The 20,646-nt window shown below is 50.6% G+C and overlaps 1 protein-coding gene across 2 annotated transcripts; it reads left to right on the top strand.

Annotated features, from left to right (window-relative positions):
* Positions 1-4,019: 4,019 nt before the first annotated feature.
* Positions 4,020-14,652, top strand: TMEM171 (transmembrane protein 171). 2 transcript variants are annotated; one of them, XM_059694347.1, is made up of 4 exons: positions 4,020-4,905; positions 7,398-8,102; positions 11,923-12,064; positions 14,377-14,652. In XM_059694347.1, exons 2-4 carry the CDS (start codon positions 7,466-7,468, stop codon positions 14,570-14,572), a joined length of 975 nt encoding a protein of 324 aa, XP_059550330.1. In that variant the 5' UTR covers positions 4,020-4,905; positions 7,398-7,465; the 3' UTR covers positions 14,573-14,652. The 2 variants fall into 2 exon arrangements, with proteins under 2 accessions (XP_059550330.1, XP_059550329.1); XM_059694346.1 differs by having other exon boundaries at positions 4,022-4,905; positions 14,374-14,652.
* The last annotated feature ends 5,994 nt before the right edge of the window (positions 14,653-20,646 follow it).

Below are 20,646 nucleotides of genomic sequence, written 5' to 3'. Positions count from 1 at the left end.
ACAAACCTTGCAAAAACAACTGCACCATCCCAGGCAATAAAATGACTGCAAAAGATTAGTCTTTGCACTGGGCGTCAGCTAAGGGCTCAAATCTACACCCTCAACTCAAGCCTGTCAAATCAATCTTACTCTGGACATGTGTCTCAGGCCCCTGGGTCTAAGTCCAACACAGGGTGGGGAGGAGGAACATGCCCCAGGAGCCCTGACCGCCCCTCGCCCCAGCACCCGTTGCAGGAGTAGGCAGCCAGATGGGGCCCAGCTAGGTTTGCGGGCATTACTGGCGGTCCTGGGAAGATTAGCTGAGACGCTAACCCAAGACAGCACTGGAGAGCAGATTGCTGTATACCAGCCCCTGTGCGGTCTCAGCAAATGTCCGGAATTGGAGGAGCGGAAAGCATGCTCTGGGTGCTGGGGTGAAGGGGGCAGGACCAGTGAGAGACCAAAAGAGAAACTAGAGCCTGGCAGACTTAATGACTGACTGTCTTTCTGTAATCTTGTGAATTCTGAAAAAATGGTGATAGGCATTTTACAAGCCCCAACACACCACTTGCCCAGAACTTCTTTTCCGGGTTGGCAGTGCCCTGGGGAGTGCCACAGGCCAGCGCTGAGGGAGGGAAGGAGCAGAGGAGTAGGAGGCCCTGCCCCGGCAGAAGCCCATCCCTCCCAGCGCTGCCCCTGCCCTGGAAACTCCTGAACCCCCGCATCGGTTGGCACCAGTCTGCCCTTGCTTTGGGCCTTCTTGGAGGCCTCAGAGGCAGGTGTAGCCACGTGTCAGCTCTTCCAGAGGAGGGGCCAGCCTTCCTGATTTTGTAAGAAACATCACTGACAGACCACGGCGAAGTATTCCTTCCAGAGTTCCTGAACTCCAGGCATGTATATTCAATCACCTACTCAACTTCACTCAGATGTCTAATGGACATCGCAGGGTTAACATGCCCCAAACGGAACTCTGAAACATCCCCCTCCAACTTGGCCTGCCCTCGGTCTTCCCTATCTTGGTCAATGCCAGACCATCCTCCCATGTCCTCAGACCAAAAACCTTGGAGTAAAAACCCACATCCAGTCCGTGGAAAATCCTGTGGACTCTATCTCTGAGATATACCAGCACAGGGGAATCCAGTCATTTTTTATCCCCTCCAAACACTAGCCACAGCCCTCTCTCTCCTGGGTTATTACAATAGATTCCTAAATGGTCTCCTCCCCTCTACCCTTCCTCCTCCTCAGGCTATTCTCACCCAGAAGCCACTGTAGTTTTTTATGTGTTGTTTTTTTTTTAATACGTCAGCTCATATCACACTCTGCTGAAAACAAAACCAACCCCAAACCCTCCAAAGCTTCCCATCTCAAGTACGACAGCCCACGACCAAGCCCCACTCAGCCTGGTGCATGTGGCCACACACACACTTTCTCTCCCTGATCCCCTTTCCTACGCGCCTCCCTTTGCTCAGCTGCCCCATGCTCCTGGCCTCTTGTTCTTTGAATACACCTGTTCCCGCCCCAGGGCCTTTGCATTTGCTGTTCCCTCTCTGGCAGGGCTCCTTCCTTCTTCCCACCAATGTCATTGTGTTTCTCTGTAATAGTTTTAAAATATGTTCAAATTCATAGTTTTAAAGTATATCAAATTCTTTGATACTCCCCTCTCCCCCTCAAGAGGTGGAGCCTAATCCCTTGCCTTAGTGACTCAGTTCCCGGGAATAGAATGTAGTAGCAGTGGTGGCGTGGGGCTTCAGAGACTACGTCACAAGAGGCTCTGCCGTGTCCACCTCATTTGCTTTCTCTTGGTTCACGCACTCCAGGGGAAGCCGGCTGCCATGTCCTGAGGACATTCAAGCTGCTCTGTGGGCAGGTCCACATGGTGAGAAACTGAGGCCTCTACCCACAGCCAAGGAGTGAGCCACCTTGGAGCCAGCAGTTGGGCGTGTAGATGCGCCCTAGCCAACTGCTTGACTGAGAGACGCCGAGCCAGAACCACCCAGCTACTAGTACATGCCCCAAACTGAACTCCGAAACCTCCTCCTCCAACTTGGCCTGCCTTCAGTCCTCCCTGTCTTGATTCACAGTCACAGATTCTGACCCTCAGGAACCGAGAGAATAAATCATAGTTGTTTTAAGCTTCTAAATTTGGTGGTTATTTGTTATGCAATAATGGTTTATCAATATGCTTGCTTCCTCATTCCCTTCAAGTTTGGCTGCAATGTCACCTTCTGGGAGCCGCCTTCCTTAACCACCCACCCTATTGCAGCTGAAATCTCCCAGCTGCCCTCTGGGCTTTCTAATACTTTGTGTAACTTACGTGTTTCTTTTATTGCCTTTCTCCTTCTTAAATTATAGGTTCCACGTGGGCAAAGGATTCTTTCTGTTTTGTTTATTGGCACATGGTCAGCACTCAAATACTTGCTGAGTGAATAAATGAATGCTTGCCTTGGCTTAACTCTCTGTCTTTACTTCCTCAATTCAAGGTTCACCCATTTTTAAAAGCATGTGCTGAGGCTACTTTTCGAAGGATTTTGTCTGGGCTTATCTTTTGTTCACAACCACCCAGGCAGGAAAAGGCCTCTTGGTGTTAGGTAGTGACAGGGTCATGCCTTCTCTTTCCTAATAGGTCTGCTCCCGAGACAAGCACCTCGAAGGCTGGTGGGTCTGTCTTTCCTACTTGACCCATGACTGGATTCCACGGAATTTAATTTAGTCAAGCGGGCTCCAAAAGACACAAGCAGTCCAAGCCGCAGATACTCCAGGTGGAAGCTAATCTGATTGTCCTTGATGCCAGTACATTCAAGTCTGTCATGTGTGGCCAGCCCGCAGTCATGTGGCACCAGAGGGGCAGCTGTATCAACAGGCCCCTTGCAGGTTCGCACACAACTCCACTAGAGACTGAGTTTTAAATGAGGGAGAGGGGAAAAATAAGGAAGGAGGAGCTAGAAAGGCTCTGGTACCAGGAGTGATTAGCAGGCCCGCGTGAGGGACAGGCCAGTGCTGCTGCTGCTGTGCAGTCACCGTGGCTGGTTACCTGCTGGCTAGCCAGGTGTACTTTGAGGCCCTTCCCGAAGCGGGGATATCCTGACACTTTGACCAGAGTTATCTCCACCCTCCACGCAGATTGCCGCAATGTCCTTGGGCTACAGTATCTGTATTGTGACAATGATCGAAAAGCCACGTAATAAAAAGCCCTTTTTTGAGTTTGTGGCATTGTGTGTCCTCTGGGTGACAGGTGTACAATGGGGACAGAGGAACCAATGAAGGCTCAGTCCACGGGGCTCACATTAACCAGCTGTGGACTAACTTTATGTCTTTAGGTCTCAGTTTTCTCGTATGAAAAATGGCTGTTTTAGTTCACCTGCTGCCTTCGGGCTCCAACCTTCTCTGAGGCCTGTAACGGGCCACAGGCTGCAGGTAAGCGGGGAACACGGAACCTGGCAGGTGCACGGGGTCAGGAGGGTAGGATCCTTCACTAGTCATAGCCAGCGTTCTTCCCTCAGGGCAGAGATTTGCAGAGGCCAGAGCAGTAGCTGTGGGAAAGGCCCCCGTTGGCCCCCCGAGGCAATGCCCCCAGCACATTGCAACGCTGTCACTTGTCCGGATGCCTCCCTGGGAAAGCCTCCTCTTACCACCCAGGGGTCCAGGCCTCAGAGCCCAGCTAACAGCGTCCCTCTTTGCCTCCCTCTGACCCCTTCCTGGAGACTCTCCTCACCTCTGTAACATTCTTGACCCTCAGTGAGAACTACTGGGAACAACTTGCTATGTTAAGTCTGCTAGGTGTTTGTACTTTCCAAAAGGTTAATGCAATTGGCGTGAACCTGTGACTGGGTGTTGGGCAAAGTGGACGGGGAGCTGGGGAGAAGCGGGAGCGGGATGGGGAAGTCCCCAGGGCTCCTGGAGCCTGGGCTGAGCCCTTTACTCACCTTCCCCAGCGCCCTGACCTCTGGGGTGGAAACTGGCACCGCTGAATCCGAGTCACGTGTCACGGGGCAGGTTACAAATAGCACGGGGATTAGCAAACCCATCCTGAAACTTCTGGTTCAAGGGCAGGGAAAGTTACCAGTTTAATTCCAGCAGGTCATTAGCGATTGGGAACTGGGAAGGGGGCTCCAGGGCCCAGGCGGGCTGTGAGCACACCTGGGAGAGGAAGGGCACGGAGACCGCCAGGGGCCCGCTCCAGGCTGGGAGCGAGGACCTCACGTCTGACCGCCTCGGCCAGGAGGACCCCGGCCTCACCTTCTAATGGCGCGCGCGTCTCTGTGAGCTGGCACCTCCATAGCCTGTTCGTCCGGGAGCTCTCAGCGAGGACTTGCTCCCGTGACCCAAAGGCAAAGCTTGCCGAACGGCAGGACACTGGGCGGACCCTCCCCAAGCCGCGCGGTGGTGGAGGGCGCAGCGGCGGGAAGGCGGGGACCCCACGCCCCACGCGGGTGGGGGGAAGACGCTTCCCTTTCTCAGCCTCCTCCCCGAACCCTGGAACCCAGCCCCGAAGGAAACGCGCTCCCTTCCCGCTGCGGGATCTCGGCTGGCGCAGCGCCGATCGGCCAGCCAGGAGGAGACCCTCCACTCGCCGCCCCGACTCCCCGAGGGGTTTTTCTCGGATCCCTCGTGCCCACGGTCACGGGCGCGGGAGCGGCCAGGGCTGGCGGACCCTCGCTCTGCATTCCCAGGCTTGGACGCCTTCCGCCCCGGAGGGAGCACCCGGTGGCAGCCAGCTCCCGCCAGTCCGCCCTGCCCTGCCCGCCGCCCGGCCGCCGCGCCTCCTGGCACCGCCTCCTCCAGTAAATACAGTGGCTGCCCGCCCTCCGCGCCTGGACCCGCAGGTGGGAGTGTGCGGTGCGGCTCCGCCGAGCGCCCACCCGAGGCAGAGCCGGGCTCCGCGCAGCGCCCCGGAGCAGGCAGCGCGCCCGCAGGACCAAGTCGCAGGTAAGCGGCTCCGGCCCGGCCGCGCCTCTCGCGCCCCAGGGTTTGCGCCGAGGCTGGGTGCGCAGAGCGGCGCCAGCGCCGAGGATCCCGCACTAACCTTTCCCGGGGAGACGCGCACTCAGGCTCCCTAAAACCCACGGAGCTTTTCCCGTAAAAGACACTGGCCTCTCCTGCCTGGACCCCCAAACACACCGGAGCGTTGGATGTAGTTAGGCGCTGCTGATCTGGAAATGTCCTTTGGAACGGACAGTGTGAGGGAGGCGAATTTGGCTGTGGGAAATTAGGGGTAGGTTGGTGTTTAGAAAAGGCTTAATTGTCTATTCGTCTCTGTGTCCGGTCGTGGGTTCATGTGCCAGAGAGAATGGACAGACTGACTGGCCCACTACCCACACACTGTTCTGCATCAGGGATGAGCGCCGATGCAGGCCCTTGATCCACTAGGCCCTGGGAAGAGGGTACAAGTCCACTTGGGGCTTCTGTTTTCTTCACTGGTGTTTGGGAATTTGCCTGTAGAGTCCCAGCCGTTCTCAACCTGTGGGTCGCGACCCCTTTGGGGGTCGAATGACCCTTTCACAGGGGTCGCCTAAGACCATAGGAAAACACATATATAATTACATATTGTTTTTGTGATTAATCACTATGCTTTAATTATGTTCAATTTGTAACAATGAAATTGGGGGTCACCACAACCTGAGGAAGTGTATTAAGGGTTCGCGGCATTAGGAAGGTTGAGAACCACTGCTATACAGTTGAAGCTTGTCACTCACTCCAAATTTGAAGGTGTCAGGAATACAGTCAATTCCTGATAGGACTTTGTAGCAGAGACGCACCCTCATCTCTGGGACCAGCAAAAGGGATTACATGATTCAGAAATTAAAAAAAAAAATAGTGCAATACTTTACGTCTTTGTCTCAGCTTAACTGCATCGTCATAAATAGTTCTTCCAAGTCTAACGATGGAAACATACATCGCCTTCTTCCTTCAGCTTCCTTTTGATTCTATCATATTTTTCCTGGAAAATTCCTTCCTCGTGGAAGACAGTCCGTTTGCTTTCTTTACCTGACCTGACCCCACTTGGTCATGATTGTCAAGATGGCCTTGGCTTCAGAGCCGCGGGCTTGAGCTCCTTCGTGTGACCACGGATGCAGGTGGCACAGCTATTTCAAAAGGTTTTCTTCCCTTGAGCAGTGAGGACAGTCTTCACCCTCGGATTGTCCTTCCCAGCGCCGGGACTTGAATATCCCATTCACTAGAGCAAACAAGATAACTGGATAGCAGTCAGCCTGCGTAAACCAGTCCACTCTTCAACCACTGCTCCGGATACTCAATACGCCATACCCTTGAAGCGCAGGGCTGGGGTGATCTTGGGGAAAGTGCTTTCCCACTTGACTCACTTGTACTCTTCTTTCCAAGTCAGGTTCTATTGCTGTTTAACTGGTGATTTTATCAGCTGCTTATTTTTAACAGCCTAAACCTCTTTGTGGAAGTGGGTGGCACCATGAAGGAGGGTGAGCGCGAGGCTGCCCGGCCTCCTGTGAGACAGGGCTCCACCCGCCCCCCGGCTGTGCCACGCTCCCTGGGTTCATCCCAGGCCCACGCAGCCAGGCCACCAGATTTCAGGCCCAGGAAGCCCCTGAGTGAGAACTCAAGCATCACATCTTGACAGAATTAACTTAATACCCACCAAACTCGCTGCGTTCCTGCACTGCCTTCCCAGTCCATGGACACCGCTGAACTTGGCTGTCCTGGAGATGCAGCCTTAGCATGAAGCACGGAATGGAAAGTTGCTGCGAGTCTAAAACAGGAAATGGAAAGTTAGTGACCGAACCCAAATTTACCGGCGTGGAAATGCTCAGAGCAGCTGTGATGAAATGTGGGATGTCTGTAAATCAACAGTAATCCCTGTGGTTCTTCCCTCGCTCACCATTGTTTGTTTGCCTGGGTGAGGGAGTTTGTAAGACTCAGAACAGGAAAAGCCACACCCAGTTACTTTTGCTATATGGGTTTTAAAGAATTTTATTAAAATTAAAAAAAATTTTAATTACAGTTGATATTCAATATTATATTAGTTTCAAGTGTACAGCATAGACATTTAAATAGCTTATGAAGTGAGCCCCAATAAGTCTAGTACCCCCCTTACATCATACATGGTTATTATAATATTATTGACTATATTCCCTATGCTGTACATCCCCATAAGGAGTTTTTTTTTTGTTTGTGGTTTTTTTTTTTTTTTTTAAAGATACTCTTAGGTGCATGGTAATTGCATTTCTTCTTCTTGAATATCTTCATAAAATTAAATATTCAGGAGTTTCTGAATGCCCGTCCTGACTCATAAACCAACTCATTGTTCTACACCAGTGTAGCAGTGGGGTGAAGTTCTATTCCCCATGAGTTCATCTTGGTGTGACTTCTGAAATGACCAGCAAAAGAACAGGGGGGGTGAGGGACACCTGTGCCCGCTTTAATTTGGTGTGTGGTTCTGTTTGCAGGGCTGTTGAAGCCACTGGCGGGAAGGTAGCACTGCCCACCCCTCTCCGGGGAGGGGCCCCTTCCGGCCATGTCTCCTGCAGCAGCTGAACCAGATGGGGTCCAGCGAGACAGGCATGTCAGCATGCTCATCTTCTTCCTTTTCGTCTTTGGTGCCATCCTGCTGTTTGTGGGGGTCCTGCTCTCCATCTTTGGGTTCCAGGCATGCCAATACAAACCCCACCCAGACTGCAGCCTGGTGCTGAAGGTCGCTGGGCCCGCGTGTGCCGCAGTTGGGCTCGGGGCCGTGATCCTGGCCCGCTCCCGGGCACTCCTTCAGTTCCGGCAGGGGCGCCGTCGGGGCAACCGGACGGACCCCGACCGGCCCTTCATCTGCGGAGAGAGCCGCCAGTTTGCCCAGTGCCTCATCTTTGGATTTCTGTTCTTGACCAGCGGCATGCTCATCAGCATATTGGGCATTTGGGTCCCTGGCTGTGGCTCAGACTGGGAGCAGGAACCACTGAATGAGACAGACACTGCCGACGAGGAGCCCCAGATCTGTGGATTCCTGTCCCTGCAGATCATGGGACCCTTGATTGTGCTCATGGGACTGTGTTTCTTCGTGGTCGCCCATGTTAAGAAGAGAAACAACTTGAACGAGGGCCAGGATGCCTCTGAAAGCGAAGAGAGACAGACCCAGAACACGGAGCCTGTGCAGGTCACTGTAGGTGCGTGGCTTCGTTCCTGTGCGTGCTCACATCACAGTGGCTGTTCATCAAGGCTTCCCTGGGCCTGGCCTAGGATCTCTCTCTCTCTCTCTCTCTCTCTCTCTCTCTCTCTCTCTCACACACACACACACACACACACACACACACACACACACACACACAGTGCTGCTGCTATGGTAGGCCCCATAGAAGTCCTTGTATACATCATTTTGCCCCAGGAATTCCATATTATTTAGCAAATGCTTTGGGACATTAAGTGGTAACCTTGAGTAATGTCACTGAGCAAATTTAGAGGAAAGTGGAAAGGATCTCAAGGACAGCCTGCAAGTCCCCTCTCACCTTAGGGACTGGCCAAGCGGCCCTCCTCCCCCTGTTATTCTCATACTAAAACCTGTGGCACTTCGCATTGCTGGACGCATGAGTTCGCATCCCGTTTATATATCCATAAAGTGAGCATTTCTAAGATTCCTTCCAGCACTAACTTTCCAGGATTCTGAGTCTGTCCCAAGTCCACCGGTCTTCTATGTTTTGAGGGGCCTTCTGTTTTCTGCATTGTTCTTTATTTTCTGTAACTTCAGGATTAGGGCAAAGTTGGGAAGCAATGGCATAAATGAAGATGAAATGTGGCAACACCTGTCCCTTCCCATGAAATGCCTAGTAATTCCTTTTGGGTCCCTTGGGTGCTGCTGAATAGATGGATTACCATTTCCCAGAGTCACCCTCCCCCCCCACCCCCCAAGAACAATGTCAGTAACTTTGGCCCCAGCTTCACACAACCAAGAAAAAACCCTATTGCTACTCATTTTTGCAAATTACTGTGCTGCGGTTTTCCCCCAGTCTCCTTTAGAAAGCTCTGAAGCCACATCCTTGACCTCTAAAAGGCTAGGCAAGGAGAATAGCAGAGCAGAAACCATGGAGGGAACAGAGGAGGAGAGTGGCGAGTGAGAGGCTCCTTGTGTCCAGGACTGTCTACAGAGCCAGCAGTGCTCCCAGCAGAGACTGGGCGGTCCCCGGGCTGCGGGCCCTGCAGGGCACCAGCCTCAGAGAGGAAGGGCAGATGGACTTACAGACAATCCTTGCATTGAGCCAGGGTTGATGCTCCCAGCTTATTTCATTGTTTATTTATATACTGTGGTGACAACACAAATATTAGTTATCTATTAGTAACAGCTAACACATATGTCAAGTTTACTCCTGTGCTAAACACGCATCTTCATGTTCTTCAAGGGCCTATTGTGTGAAATTCCTTCACTTCCCCAAGGACCAGCGGAGGCAGACACTCTTAGTACCTCCATGTTAGAGATGAAGAAACGGAGACCCAGGCACGTTAAGTGATTTGCTCAGGGTCGCAAAGTAGCAAGCGCAGAGCCAGGATCCGAACCAGGCGGGTGGGCACTCATATACTATGGCCCTGGTGTCGCACCTTCCCCAGGGCACGGGCTGGAGTTCTGTTTCTGCTGGTTCTGTCTTCGCCTGGTGTTCTGGGTGGTTGTCACATGACAAAAGGGCTCACCCAATATAGACGGTCTCAGTCCTTTCGGGGAGCACAGTGGGGTCCATGTGAACACCCTCATGGGATGCTCAGTGTCCACTTAGTTGGGGGGACATTTTGAGGTGTGCCCTTTGGATTTGCTACCAGGAGAGTTTGGGGGCAGCCTCTGTCCTGGTGGCTGGAATGTGGGGGGGCAGTGGGTAGCAGGGCTCTAACCCCTGGGCAGTTCTGTCCTGCTGTCGGCACTGCATAGTTTAAAATCTTTTCTACTTAACCCTTTAAGTCCCATCAAGCCTGTGAAAATCTGGCACCCTAACTCCTTGTTTTTCTCTCCTTTATATTATGGCATGGGGTTTAAATTTTTAGAAATCAAGACTTTTAGTACAATTGATAAGACTCTGGACATTGTCTCTAATGGTCAGTTCTGCCTTATGAGGGAAACTGGGGTGATAAGAGGCAGTTCTTGGCTCAGTCCCAGAATTCGGCTGTTCCCCCTACACCCGCTGGTAGATAAACCAATGATGTCCTCTCTGTGAACATACTCAGTGCTGGACCTGGGCACGCAGCAGGTATGGGAGGCAGCCCTCCCTGACGGGTATGATGCCAAGTCATGGAGGACACCAAGCCCTGCAGGGCCTAGTGACAGGGAAGCCCCGGGGGGTTGGGGGCGACGTCTTTCCTGTTGAGAGCAGATGTGAGTGTGGGAGGCTGGGAGCTGACTGGCAGATGGACAAGCCCAGAGATAGCTGTTGACTTTGCACATTTCCTTGTTTGTGTTGGATGTTTGATAGGTGAGTGGCCTGCTTCAGAGGCTTATTCCCAAGTCCTGTGTCCTACAATGTGTAATTAAAGCGAACACTTAACCTTACTTCCTCTGACCTACCCTGAAGAAAATGAAAAGCCAAGCATTATGCTTTATCAATTTAGATTAGCAAGGTAAGCTCCAACAGCTAGGAGCGGCGGAGTTCACGCCCAAGGGGCAGAGTGGAACCACTGGCCAGGACTGCCAGGTGGGAGTGTTTCTCCAGACATGCAAATAAGTGCCACATGCTGGCGGAGTGTGAAGAAAGCAGCTGTGAGGGCGTGGGACAGCTGAGAGGGTGTGCTCTTTGCCCAGCACTGTTTTAATGGCTGCCCGTGAATCCACTTCTCCTGCCTGCCCTGAGGCAGGTTTAGTGATGGCCTACAATTGACAGATGTGGCAGCTGAGGCCTAGAGGGGTTCAATAACTTGGTCAGGGCCATGCTGGGTTGCTAACTGGCAAATGGGACCCGGGAGCTCTAAAGAATCCTGTCCTTAGCTAGGCAAGCATCAGATCTGTGCCCAGCACAAACCCGGCTCCGTCCACAGAGAGGAAGCAGTTCAGAGCTTGCATCTGGTCCCTCGGTGCTCCTCCCCAAAACACAGGTGCCTGGCTAGAAATGCTGCAAAGTTTGACTTTGTTTTGTGAAGCTTGGTGAAATATTGGCAGGTAAAGACTCTACAAGAGCATAAACCACAGCTAATAGATGGGACGTAGGGTAGCTAATCTGTTCAGAGGTGAAACTGCATTTGAGGAACAAGGCACTTGATCCAACACTAACTTTTGATGAATTAAAAATGTAAGTTAAGCCCAGCTGGTGTGGTTTAGTGGTTGAGTGTCGACCTATGAGCCAGGAGGTCACGGTTCGATTCCCAGTCAAGGCACATGCCTAGGTTTTGGGCTTGATTCCAGGTGGGGAGCGTGCAGGAGGCAGCCGATCGATGATTCTCTCTCATCATTGATGTTCCTCTCCCTCTCCCCCACTCCCTTCCTCTCTGAAATCAATAAAACAAAAAGAAAAGAAAACAAATTGTAAGTTAAAAACAAGAAAAACTTTAAAGCTGTACACATCCCAAGGGAGGCACACGGTTAGAAAATGCTTCACTGAAATGCTTTAGCTCAGACTTGCAATGAGAAAGGCCTACTATTTTTTTAAAAATTGTGGTAAAACATATATAATATAAATTTTACCATGTTGACCATTTTTAAGCGTATGGTGGCATTGAGTACATTCACAATGTTGTACAACTGTCACCACTCTCAGTTTCCAGAAGTTTCTCCTCATCCCAAACAGAAACTTGGCACCCATTAAACACTCACTCCATCTCCCCCTGCCCCCAGCCCCTGGCAACCTCTACCTTCTGTCTCTAAATTTGATCAAACCACTTTTTGATTCTGTAGTTGGCATAGGGGTTGTGACTATTTCTGTAGATGAGCCAAATCTGTACTCAGTTTATTCTGCGCTTGCTAATTTGTTTGCACTTATTGCTTATCCATCTTCAACAAAACATTGTGTGTCTCCTTAGGTGATGCCGTGATCATATTCCCGCCCCCTCCGCCTCCTTACTTTCCTGAGTCTTCAGCTTCTGCCGTGACCAGAAGTCCTGGAGCAGACAGTTTGCTTCCAAATGAAAGTCCGCCTTCGTATTACAGTATTTTTAACTATGGGTAAGACTTTGCCTTTGAACTCCAAAGCATCTTCATCGTTGCAGGCCTGTACCTCATGTTGGGCCAGATGAGCTGGAAGGCTGCAGTAGAGGAGGAGTAAACACCAGAGTGTATCTTTCCTTGCTGACATTATGTCAGAATTATTGCCTAATGTTAACAGTACCTTTCAGGAAACTTTGGGCAGCACATAAGTTAACAATTATAAAAGTGGTTGTGCCTGGTTAATGTGGAGCCTTCTCCAGCCATCTTTCTGTGCTCCTAGCAGGGGCGACCCTCACGATGTTTAACAACCCGTCCGCCAAACTGAGCCGGGCTCGGGAAGCCCCTGCTTGCTGCTTTAGATTGTAGGGAGACGTGGGGGTCCCAGGGCACCTCCAGGAGGTACAGAGGGTGTTAGTAACTGGTGGACATCCTTGAGTGACTGGCTAAAGTCACTGCACCCTGACCTGACCAAGCTGCATTTTCCCTTTAATATTAAGTTGTTCCCCAGGCCTCAGAGCCTCTCAGGTTAACTGAAGAGACATAGAAGATCCCCCAGGTGCCACAAATTAGGAGGCGTGCGTGTGGTCAGATTAAAGGGCAGAAATCAAAGGGCTTTTCCTTTAGGCAGAGCAAAGCAGTTGAAGGTTTTGGAGTCAGAGCGATGGGCTCTGAGCCGTTGGTTAGCACAGTTCACAACGGGAAAGGCTGGCCGTGGCCAGACCGGTGGGCGCTGAGTCTCATGGACAGGCTGAGGTACCAGGAGCCAGACTGTGGCGGTGAGTGGGGGGATGGGGAGGATGGAGAGGACAGTGAGGAGGAGCAGATTGTCATGTAAGGGGAGTGACAGGGACAGTGGATGTCCCTGGCAGAGGAGGAGGTGGGACTGAGCTCAGGGTAAGCGGGGGAAGATGGTGCACAGTCTGTGGTAGAGGGGCAGGTAGACTGAGAGGCTAGGCCTGGACAGAGGAGTGGAACTGGAAGAGGTTGCTGAGACAGGAGAGCAGTGGCTTAATGACCTGCCACGGATCCATCGGGGCAGGTGTTACAGGAAGGAGTCCTGGGAAGTGCCAGGCAGGAGCAGGGCTGGCAAAGGCTCTGGTACCTTCTGAATGGGTGACCAGGGTGTAGGAGGTGAAATCTTCGCTGCCAGAAGGTTTTACAGGGCAGGGTGAGTGGGCGAGCAGATCAGTGACAGCTGACTTCTGAGACATGGAGACGTGCGTTTTTGAAAGCGGCGGGAAGCAGGACACGAGAGTCGCTGAGAGCCAGCGGGGATGGGTGCTGCCTGGGCTGGTCACTCACCTTCTGAAGCACTTGTTCTTGTGCTGCAGACGGGGCGGTGAGCTGGAGAGCTGACCAGAGACGAGTGTAGAAACTGCCCACCTCGGATGAAGGGGCGGTGAGGGTCTGGACATTTGTAGAATTCTGTTAGTGACTTTTTCTACTCTTTTCTCCAATGATGAACTTCTCCAAGCCCCAAAGTAAATGTCTATTAACTTTAAAAAAAACAACAACAACAAAGGACTCCTGCTGCTGTGATTTCTGTGTGCCAGTCAGGCTTTTCTTGCGTTACCCGTGCAATTCTCACAGTCTCAGGAGGTCTGCACTGTCATCCCGTTTTACAGACCAGGAGCCGAGGCGTAGCCATCACACAGCTGGAAAGCAGCAGAATGGAAATTCAGATGAGGTCTGCCTGGTGCTAACGCCCACTCCGTTCATGACCATGCCTTCCTGCCTCCTTCACGTTTTTGGCCCAGTGATTTAATTTTCTGTTTGCTGTCCACCTTACGTTAGCTGCCTCAGAAGACACAGCAGCAGAGGACAGTAACTGTGTGTGTGCTCTTTGGGGGACGGCACCTGTACATTTTTGCTCCAGGTCTTTTCAATGACAGAGGAAATGACAACAGGAGTGAGACTGTCCTAATGTTACCATCAGCTCTAAGGAAAGTAAGGGGCAAGGAATGAAAACATATCTGTATATATAAAAGGCTGATATGCAAAGTGTCCCTTTGGGAGTTCGACCAGGAGACCGGGAGTTTGATCACTTGCTATGAACTGTGCTGGCCACCAGGGGGTGGCGCAGAATGAAGGAAGGCCCCAGCCGGCGGCAGCCAGCAGCTGGGGAAGGGAGGCCCCGGCTGGCAGCTAGAAGGCCCTGATCGGCCCTGATCGCCAGACAGGCCTAGGGACCCTACCCATGCAGGAATTTCATGCACCGGGCCCCTAGTCTATAAATAATAGAATAGAATGTGAAAAAACGACTCCTTAGGTCCTTGCACATCGAAAAGAACCTTCTCCTCCCTTTCATGTTCTCTCTCTCTTTTCAGCAGGACCCCAGCTCCGGAGGGCCAAGGCACAGCCCCTGAGAGAGAGCGTGTGTCCATCTACACCATTTCGGGGACTCCTTCGTCCTCTGAGACCTCCCACACGCCACATCTCTCGTCTGAATTGCCTCCCAGATACGAAGAGAAAGAATCTGCTGCAGCCTCGTCCTTGTCTCCCTCTTCTCAGCCTTCCCCACCGTGAACTAGTGACTCTGGTTCAATTTTATAAAGAACCGATCACTATTTTATTTAATTTGTTTTTTAATAAAAAATACAATAGCATTGCCTATGTTCTTATTTCCCTGGTGCAGCATCAACAGCAGTGACAAACCTTCACATGCATGATAGGGCCAGGGACGGAAAGTTAAAATGAGGCGTATGTGACATTCTGAGCTAGGATGGGGTAAGGCACTTTGGGGCTTCAGAGGTCATTGCAGGATGAGAAGAAGAGCAGATGTTCAATAATTAGTGATTTGCCCTGCCCTGTCTCTCTATATAAAACCCTAATATGCAAAAAGACCGAATGGCGGAACAACCAAAAAACCGGTTGCTATGTTGTGCGCTGACCACCAGGGGGCACATGCAGAACATGGCAGGTGTCGGCAGCAGGCAGCAGAGTGCAGAACATGGAGGGCGTTGACCATGGGGGGATGCTGGAGCAGGTGAGTGGGGACGCCAGACCAAGGCAGGGTGCTGGTTGCGGTCATCAGGGCGAGCCTCTGGTGGTTACTGAAAATTCTTTGCTCCTGCTGGCCACGGTCCCACTCGGTGCTTGCACCTGCTGCCAGCGCTGGCCCCGCTCAAACCCGCTGCCAGCTCCCGGTGCCAGTCCCGATCACTTGGCACCATCGGTGTGTGCGAGCAGTGGCTGCCAGCCATGATCGCCCTTGAGGGCTTCTCCACCTCCCCCTGCTCCTGAAGGGTGATCGGGGAGCAGCGGCCTCTCACACCCACTGACAGCGCCGTCCCCACTCACACCCACTGCTGGCGCTAGCCCCAATCGCTCTGCCCATCAGCGGGTGTGAGTGGGGCCAGCACCATCAGCGCATGGGAGCAGCAGTGGTGGGAGTGTGGCTGCCGGCTGACGGGACCAGGGGCAGCAGCAGGAGGGGCCAGGCAGGGGTGTGGAGGATGGACCAAGACCCGCCCCTGTGCCCACCGCAGCCTTGAGGCCCACAGTTCCTTTCAAGGTGCACATATTCATGCACTGGGCCCCTAGTAGGTAGATAAAGTTATCTCTGATAATTTCTTATTATGGGCAAGGCCCCTAATTCAAGTTCGTGTAATCTAGGCAGTTAAAAAGAGAGAAGGGCAGAAGTTTCTCTTGAAGCATTTTGATTGCCTTTAGCTCAAAATAATTTGCATACCACAGAGCACATGTTGGGGTGACTCACACAGGTTAAGCTGTTAGGGCGTCACACCCCGGGAGAGGCAAAGTGCCTCCAGCCGGCACACACATGTAGGCAGGTTCTCTCACTTAGGCCTTTATTCCGAGTGCTTGGTGGGATCATTCCTATTGGATGAAGAAGAAAAGGCTCAGAGAAGCTAATTAACTCACCCAAGGTCACAATGCTTATAAATGGAGAGGTGGGGCTTGAACCCAGCTAGGTGGTTTCTGAAAGCCAGGCGCACGCGTCAGGACCCTGTGCAGTCAAAGGCCAACCAGAGTGGGTGTTAATGTTCAGCTCTGTCCATTCTGCCTCCAGTGTTAATTGCTTCTGGGGCCAAGAAACCAGATTGCTCTCCTAATTTCATTATTATTTCTTCTTCCTTATCTTTCTCTTTCTCTTCCTCTCCTTCTGCCTCCTCTTTCTATTCCTTTTTCTTTTCTTTCCCTCATTTAGAAAGTAATCAGGGTAATAATTTACACTGGGCAGTTACCAGTATGCCGACATCCTGACGCCTCCTTACAGTGAAGTGACACTTTAAGAAAAACATTTCTCAGGGCACTGTGGGAGCAAGAGTCCCTGGAGAGGTCAGGCAGGATGTGCCTTTCTGTATTATCACAGCCCGGTGCCAAGCTGTCTGGACCGACTTTTGTTCTCGTAAGGCTGCTGCTGAACACAAACTTTTGTATAGTTGGGTGCAATGATAAAAACATGTATTTAATTCTAGATTACATAAAGCTTAAGAAATAATCTCTAAGTATTAGCAGTTCTGCCTTGGAGAAACTGAGTTAAAATATATATATATATATACATATATATTTTTTTTTATTGATTTCAGAGAGGAAGGGAGAGGGAGAGAGAGATACATCAATGATGAGAATCATCAATTGGCTGCCTCCTGCACGCCCCCTGCTGGGGATTGAGCCCAAAACTTGGGCATGTGCCCCTGCCTGGAATCAAACCCTGGACCCTTCAGTCCGCAGGCCGACACTCCATCCACTGAGCCAAACCAGGTAGGGCGAGAAACTGATTTTTAAAATATGAAATCGGTAGTAACTTAGCATTTTGGGTAACAAAATTTGATGTAGCAAAAATGTGACCTTTTTATGCCTTTTACACATGCCACATCCCCATTAAAATCAATATTATCCAGCATGGAGGTGCCTGGAAGCAGAACTTCAGGGCCTACTGCTCCAGTAGTTGAGCTGAAGTAATGACTGCTCTCATGGGAATCGCCGCCGCAATAAATCAGGCCAGCAGCCTGCCCCAGCAGTGCCCATCTAGTCCTAAATTGGACATTTATTGGATTGAACTGCTCTTAAAATTCTGCGCTTTTTTCCTGGAAGGTTAATTATTCACATTTTAAAATTAGAACAGAGGGTAGTTTATCGCCACTTCCTCCTGCTGTTATTTGTTTATAATGATTAAGCTGAGACTTCTAGGTAGGATTAGTTTTAAACATTTATGAGTTTTCATATACAATCAGAAGCCCCTTTCATGGCTCTACGCTGGGGTTTGACATGAAGTATTCTACCTTTGCATGCTAATCAACCTAAATAAGCTTTTAGAAATGCTCAGGTGTAAGTAAGTTTGACCTCCTGGTTAAGGAAGTCTATTCTATTTCCATGAGTCTCTTCGGTCCTCAGCAAAGTGGGGACTGAAGCCACGGCACAGAAAGGGGTCTCCCAGTGGGAGGCTGTTAACGGCAGGACAGACATCACAGGCAGCAGAGCTGCTGTGACTCATACAGTCAGAGAAAGAGGCGGCCTTTGCCTGCCAAGGTTCCGGCAAAGGATAGCAGCATCTGAAAACCCACCTGGCTGCTGTTACATCTTTTTTCCTTATGGTTTAACATTTTTAAAAATTGAGGAGAAATTCATATGCAGGCATACCTCGTTTTATTGCACTTTGCAGATGTTGCATTTTCTGACAAATTAAAGGTTTGTGGTAACCCTTCAAGGAGCAATTCTACCGGCACCATTTTTCCAACAGGCACAGATGAAGGTTAGCATTTTTTTTTTCCTTTTTAGCAATAAAGTACTTTGTGTAAACAGAACTTTTATATGCGTTGGGAAACAAATTTGTGTGGTTCCTTTTATTGCAATATTCCCTTTAGTGCGGGAGTCTGGGGCTGAACCTAAGTATCTACAAGGTATGCCTGCACCATAACATTAACCGGTTCAAAGTGAACAGTTCAGTGCATTCAGAACATTCACATGTTGTACAGCCACCACCTCTCTCGGGTTCCAAAACATTTTTATCACTCCAAAATATAACTCATTCCCTTTAAGCGGCCACTCCCATTCTCTTCCTCCTTCCCACCACTCCCCGCCCACCAGCAACCACCCATCTGTTTTCTGCTTCTATAGATTTACCCTTTTTGGGTATTTCATGTAAGTGGGGTCATGTCCTATGTGACCTTTTGTCTGCCTTCTTTCATTTAGCACATGTTTTTGAGATTTATCCACGTTGTAACATGTATCAGTGCTTTATTCCTTTTAGAGCTGAGTAACAGTCCACTGTATGTATGTGCCACAGTTTTGTTTATTCACTCATCCGTTGATGGACAGACATTGGGGCTGTATTTGACTTTTGGCTGTTGTGAGTAATGCACTGTGAACATTCGTGTATAAGTATTTGTTGGAGTACCTGTTTTCAATTCTTTTGGGTATATACCTAGAAATGGAATTTCTGGAGCATATGCTAACTTTTTTTTTTTTTTTAAAAAAAAGATTTTTATTGATTTTTAGGCAGAGAGGAAGGAAGAGGGAGAGACAGAGAGAAAAACATCAATGTGAGAGGGAAATATTGATCAGCTGCCTCCTGCACGCCCTACCAGGGATCAAGCCCACAACCTCAGGCATATGCCTGGTCAGGAATCGAACTGGCAACCTCCTAGTGCACAGGACAATGCCCAACCACCTAAGCCACACCGGCCAAAGCTCATATGAGAACTTTAGTCTGAATTTTTGAGGAACAGTAGTTGTTTTCCACAGAAATTGCACCTTTTTATATTCCCACCAGCAATGGATAAGAGTTCCAATTCTTCCACATCCTTACCGATAGTATTCTATTTTTTAAATTAAAATTATATTATAGCCATCCTAGTTAGTATAAAGTGGTAGCTCATGGTTTTGATTTGAATTTCTCTAATGACTGATAATGTTGAGAGTCTTCTCATGTGTTACTCATTTTTGAATATTATTATCAGTAGCCTGAGAAATACTAGTATTACCCAGATTCTCCTCCTCTGGTGTTGGATGGTGTGATGACTCACCTCATAGAAAATACTAGTGAGGAAGTCTGCAAATTCAAGGGAGACACCCACACAAGGCGGGCGGTGCGCCATGCAGCCGCTACACTGTGAACACCCTTCTTGTGAATCCTTTGTCCGCCCTGGGGTCAGTAAGGAACTGACCCATCAACCAATTCAACTGAAACTAAAGCAATTTTTGACAAGGGAAGGTACCTTTGGTATTTCTTCAATTTATGAACTAAGGAGGAATGGGGCAGGCCAAGAGAAACAGGTCTCAGAGAATGAGAGCCCGGGGGAAGGTAAACATGTGTCCATACAGTTTCCACCTGAGAGGCGGGATTGGGGTGGGGAGAGGGACAGGAGGAGTTAAGTGACCTCTGTGGCATCCTCATGTGGTGTGACTGCTGGTCTCTGGCATCGTTGCTGTGCAGAGGACTGCGTTTCCCATCGTTCCAGGGCAGGTGTAGGAAAGGAATGGATCCAGGAGACAGGAAATCAGCCCTGGAAGATGGCCTGACGTGGGCAGAAGAGGGAGTGTACGTAGTCTGGATGGATCTTTCGAGGACCCAAGATGACAGGAACTATGGTAATTACTGAAAAAATTAAATTCCCGAGTCCCATTCTAAACTAGCCCAAAGAATCCAGATCTCCAGGGGGGGCAATGTTCATCGTGTGAGAAACCTGGGAAACACTGCCCGTGGGGATAATAGAAACCGCAGAGGCGACAACAACGTGTGGGCTCGATTGTCTGGGTTAGGAGCACCTTGTAATTTCTAGGCCCTCTGGGAGTCCTGTTACACACCCAGCCTGTGCTAAGGTCCTGAAGGGAAAGATGGAGGTTCACAGTCGGCCCCAGTGTTGATGGTGGCTTCACACAGCCTCCTTGACCCAGCCTCACGTGAGAGCCACCAGCGGAAGGGGAAACAAAGTCTGAGTTGCTCTTTCCTCTCTCACCCGGGGAGTTCTCCTATGTTTTCAGACTGGAGGACCTTGAACTCACTTATTAAAGAAAGCATGGTTTTATCTTTGCTTCTTTGTGTTGGAAGACAAGATCGCTGCATGTCTACATGATACAGATGAAGGGAACATAGTTGGGTTCACACGGAAAATGCCCAAGAGTGTGCAGGTGGGGAGCAGTATGAGCACTGCCCCTGCCATCCTCTGGGGGACTCCCAGCTCCAGTGAACCCAGTTGAGAAAGTTCCCCCATCAGTGTGATGGGCTGGGCTCTGCCAGGTGCCATTCTGGACACAGAAAACCCTGATCATTGGGCCTCTGGTGTAGGCGTTTCTCCCAGGAGAAGGAAGTCAGGAAGCACGCTGTGGAGGTGGTGGGAGAGCTGGAGGGGAGAAATGTCCTCTGACTGTTGGTGGGGAACCACGCATGGCCGGTCAGCTTCATGCCATGAGCCTCCTGGGACCTGGCATACCTGGGATTCCTGGAGTATCATGCATGCTGCCACCAACCCGAGCACCCCAATGGAAGCAAAGTGGAGGGCCTGCATGCAGCTTTCCCTAATAAGGAATGCTTTGGGGAGGGCGGGGAGAGTCCGGCTGGATGAAGCATGGGACTGCTGGAAAGTACTGTTGCCCTTTACCTCACTCAGGAGGTGCCCCAGCGTCTGGCTGAGGTG

This window comes from Myotis daubentonii, chromosome 4 (genome assembly GCF_963259705.1).
Source record: "Myotis daubentonii chromosome 4, mMyoDau2.1, whole genome shotgun sequence".
Classification (NCBI taxonomy): domain Eukaryota; kingdom Metazoa; phylum Chordata; class Mammalia; order Chiroptera; family Vespertilionidae; genus Myotis; species Myotis daubentonii.
The sequence above is the reverse complement of the archived record's forward strand: the minus strand, read 5'-3'. Positions and strand labels throughout refer to the sequence as shown.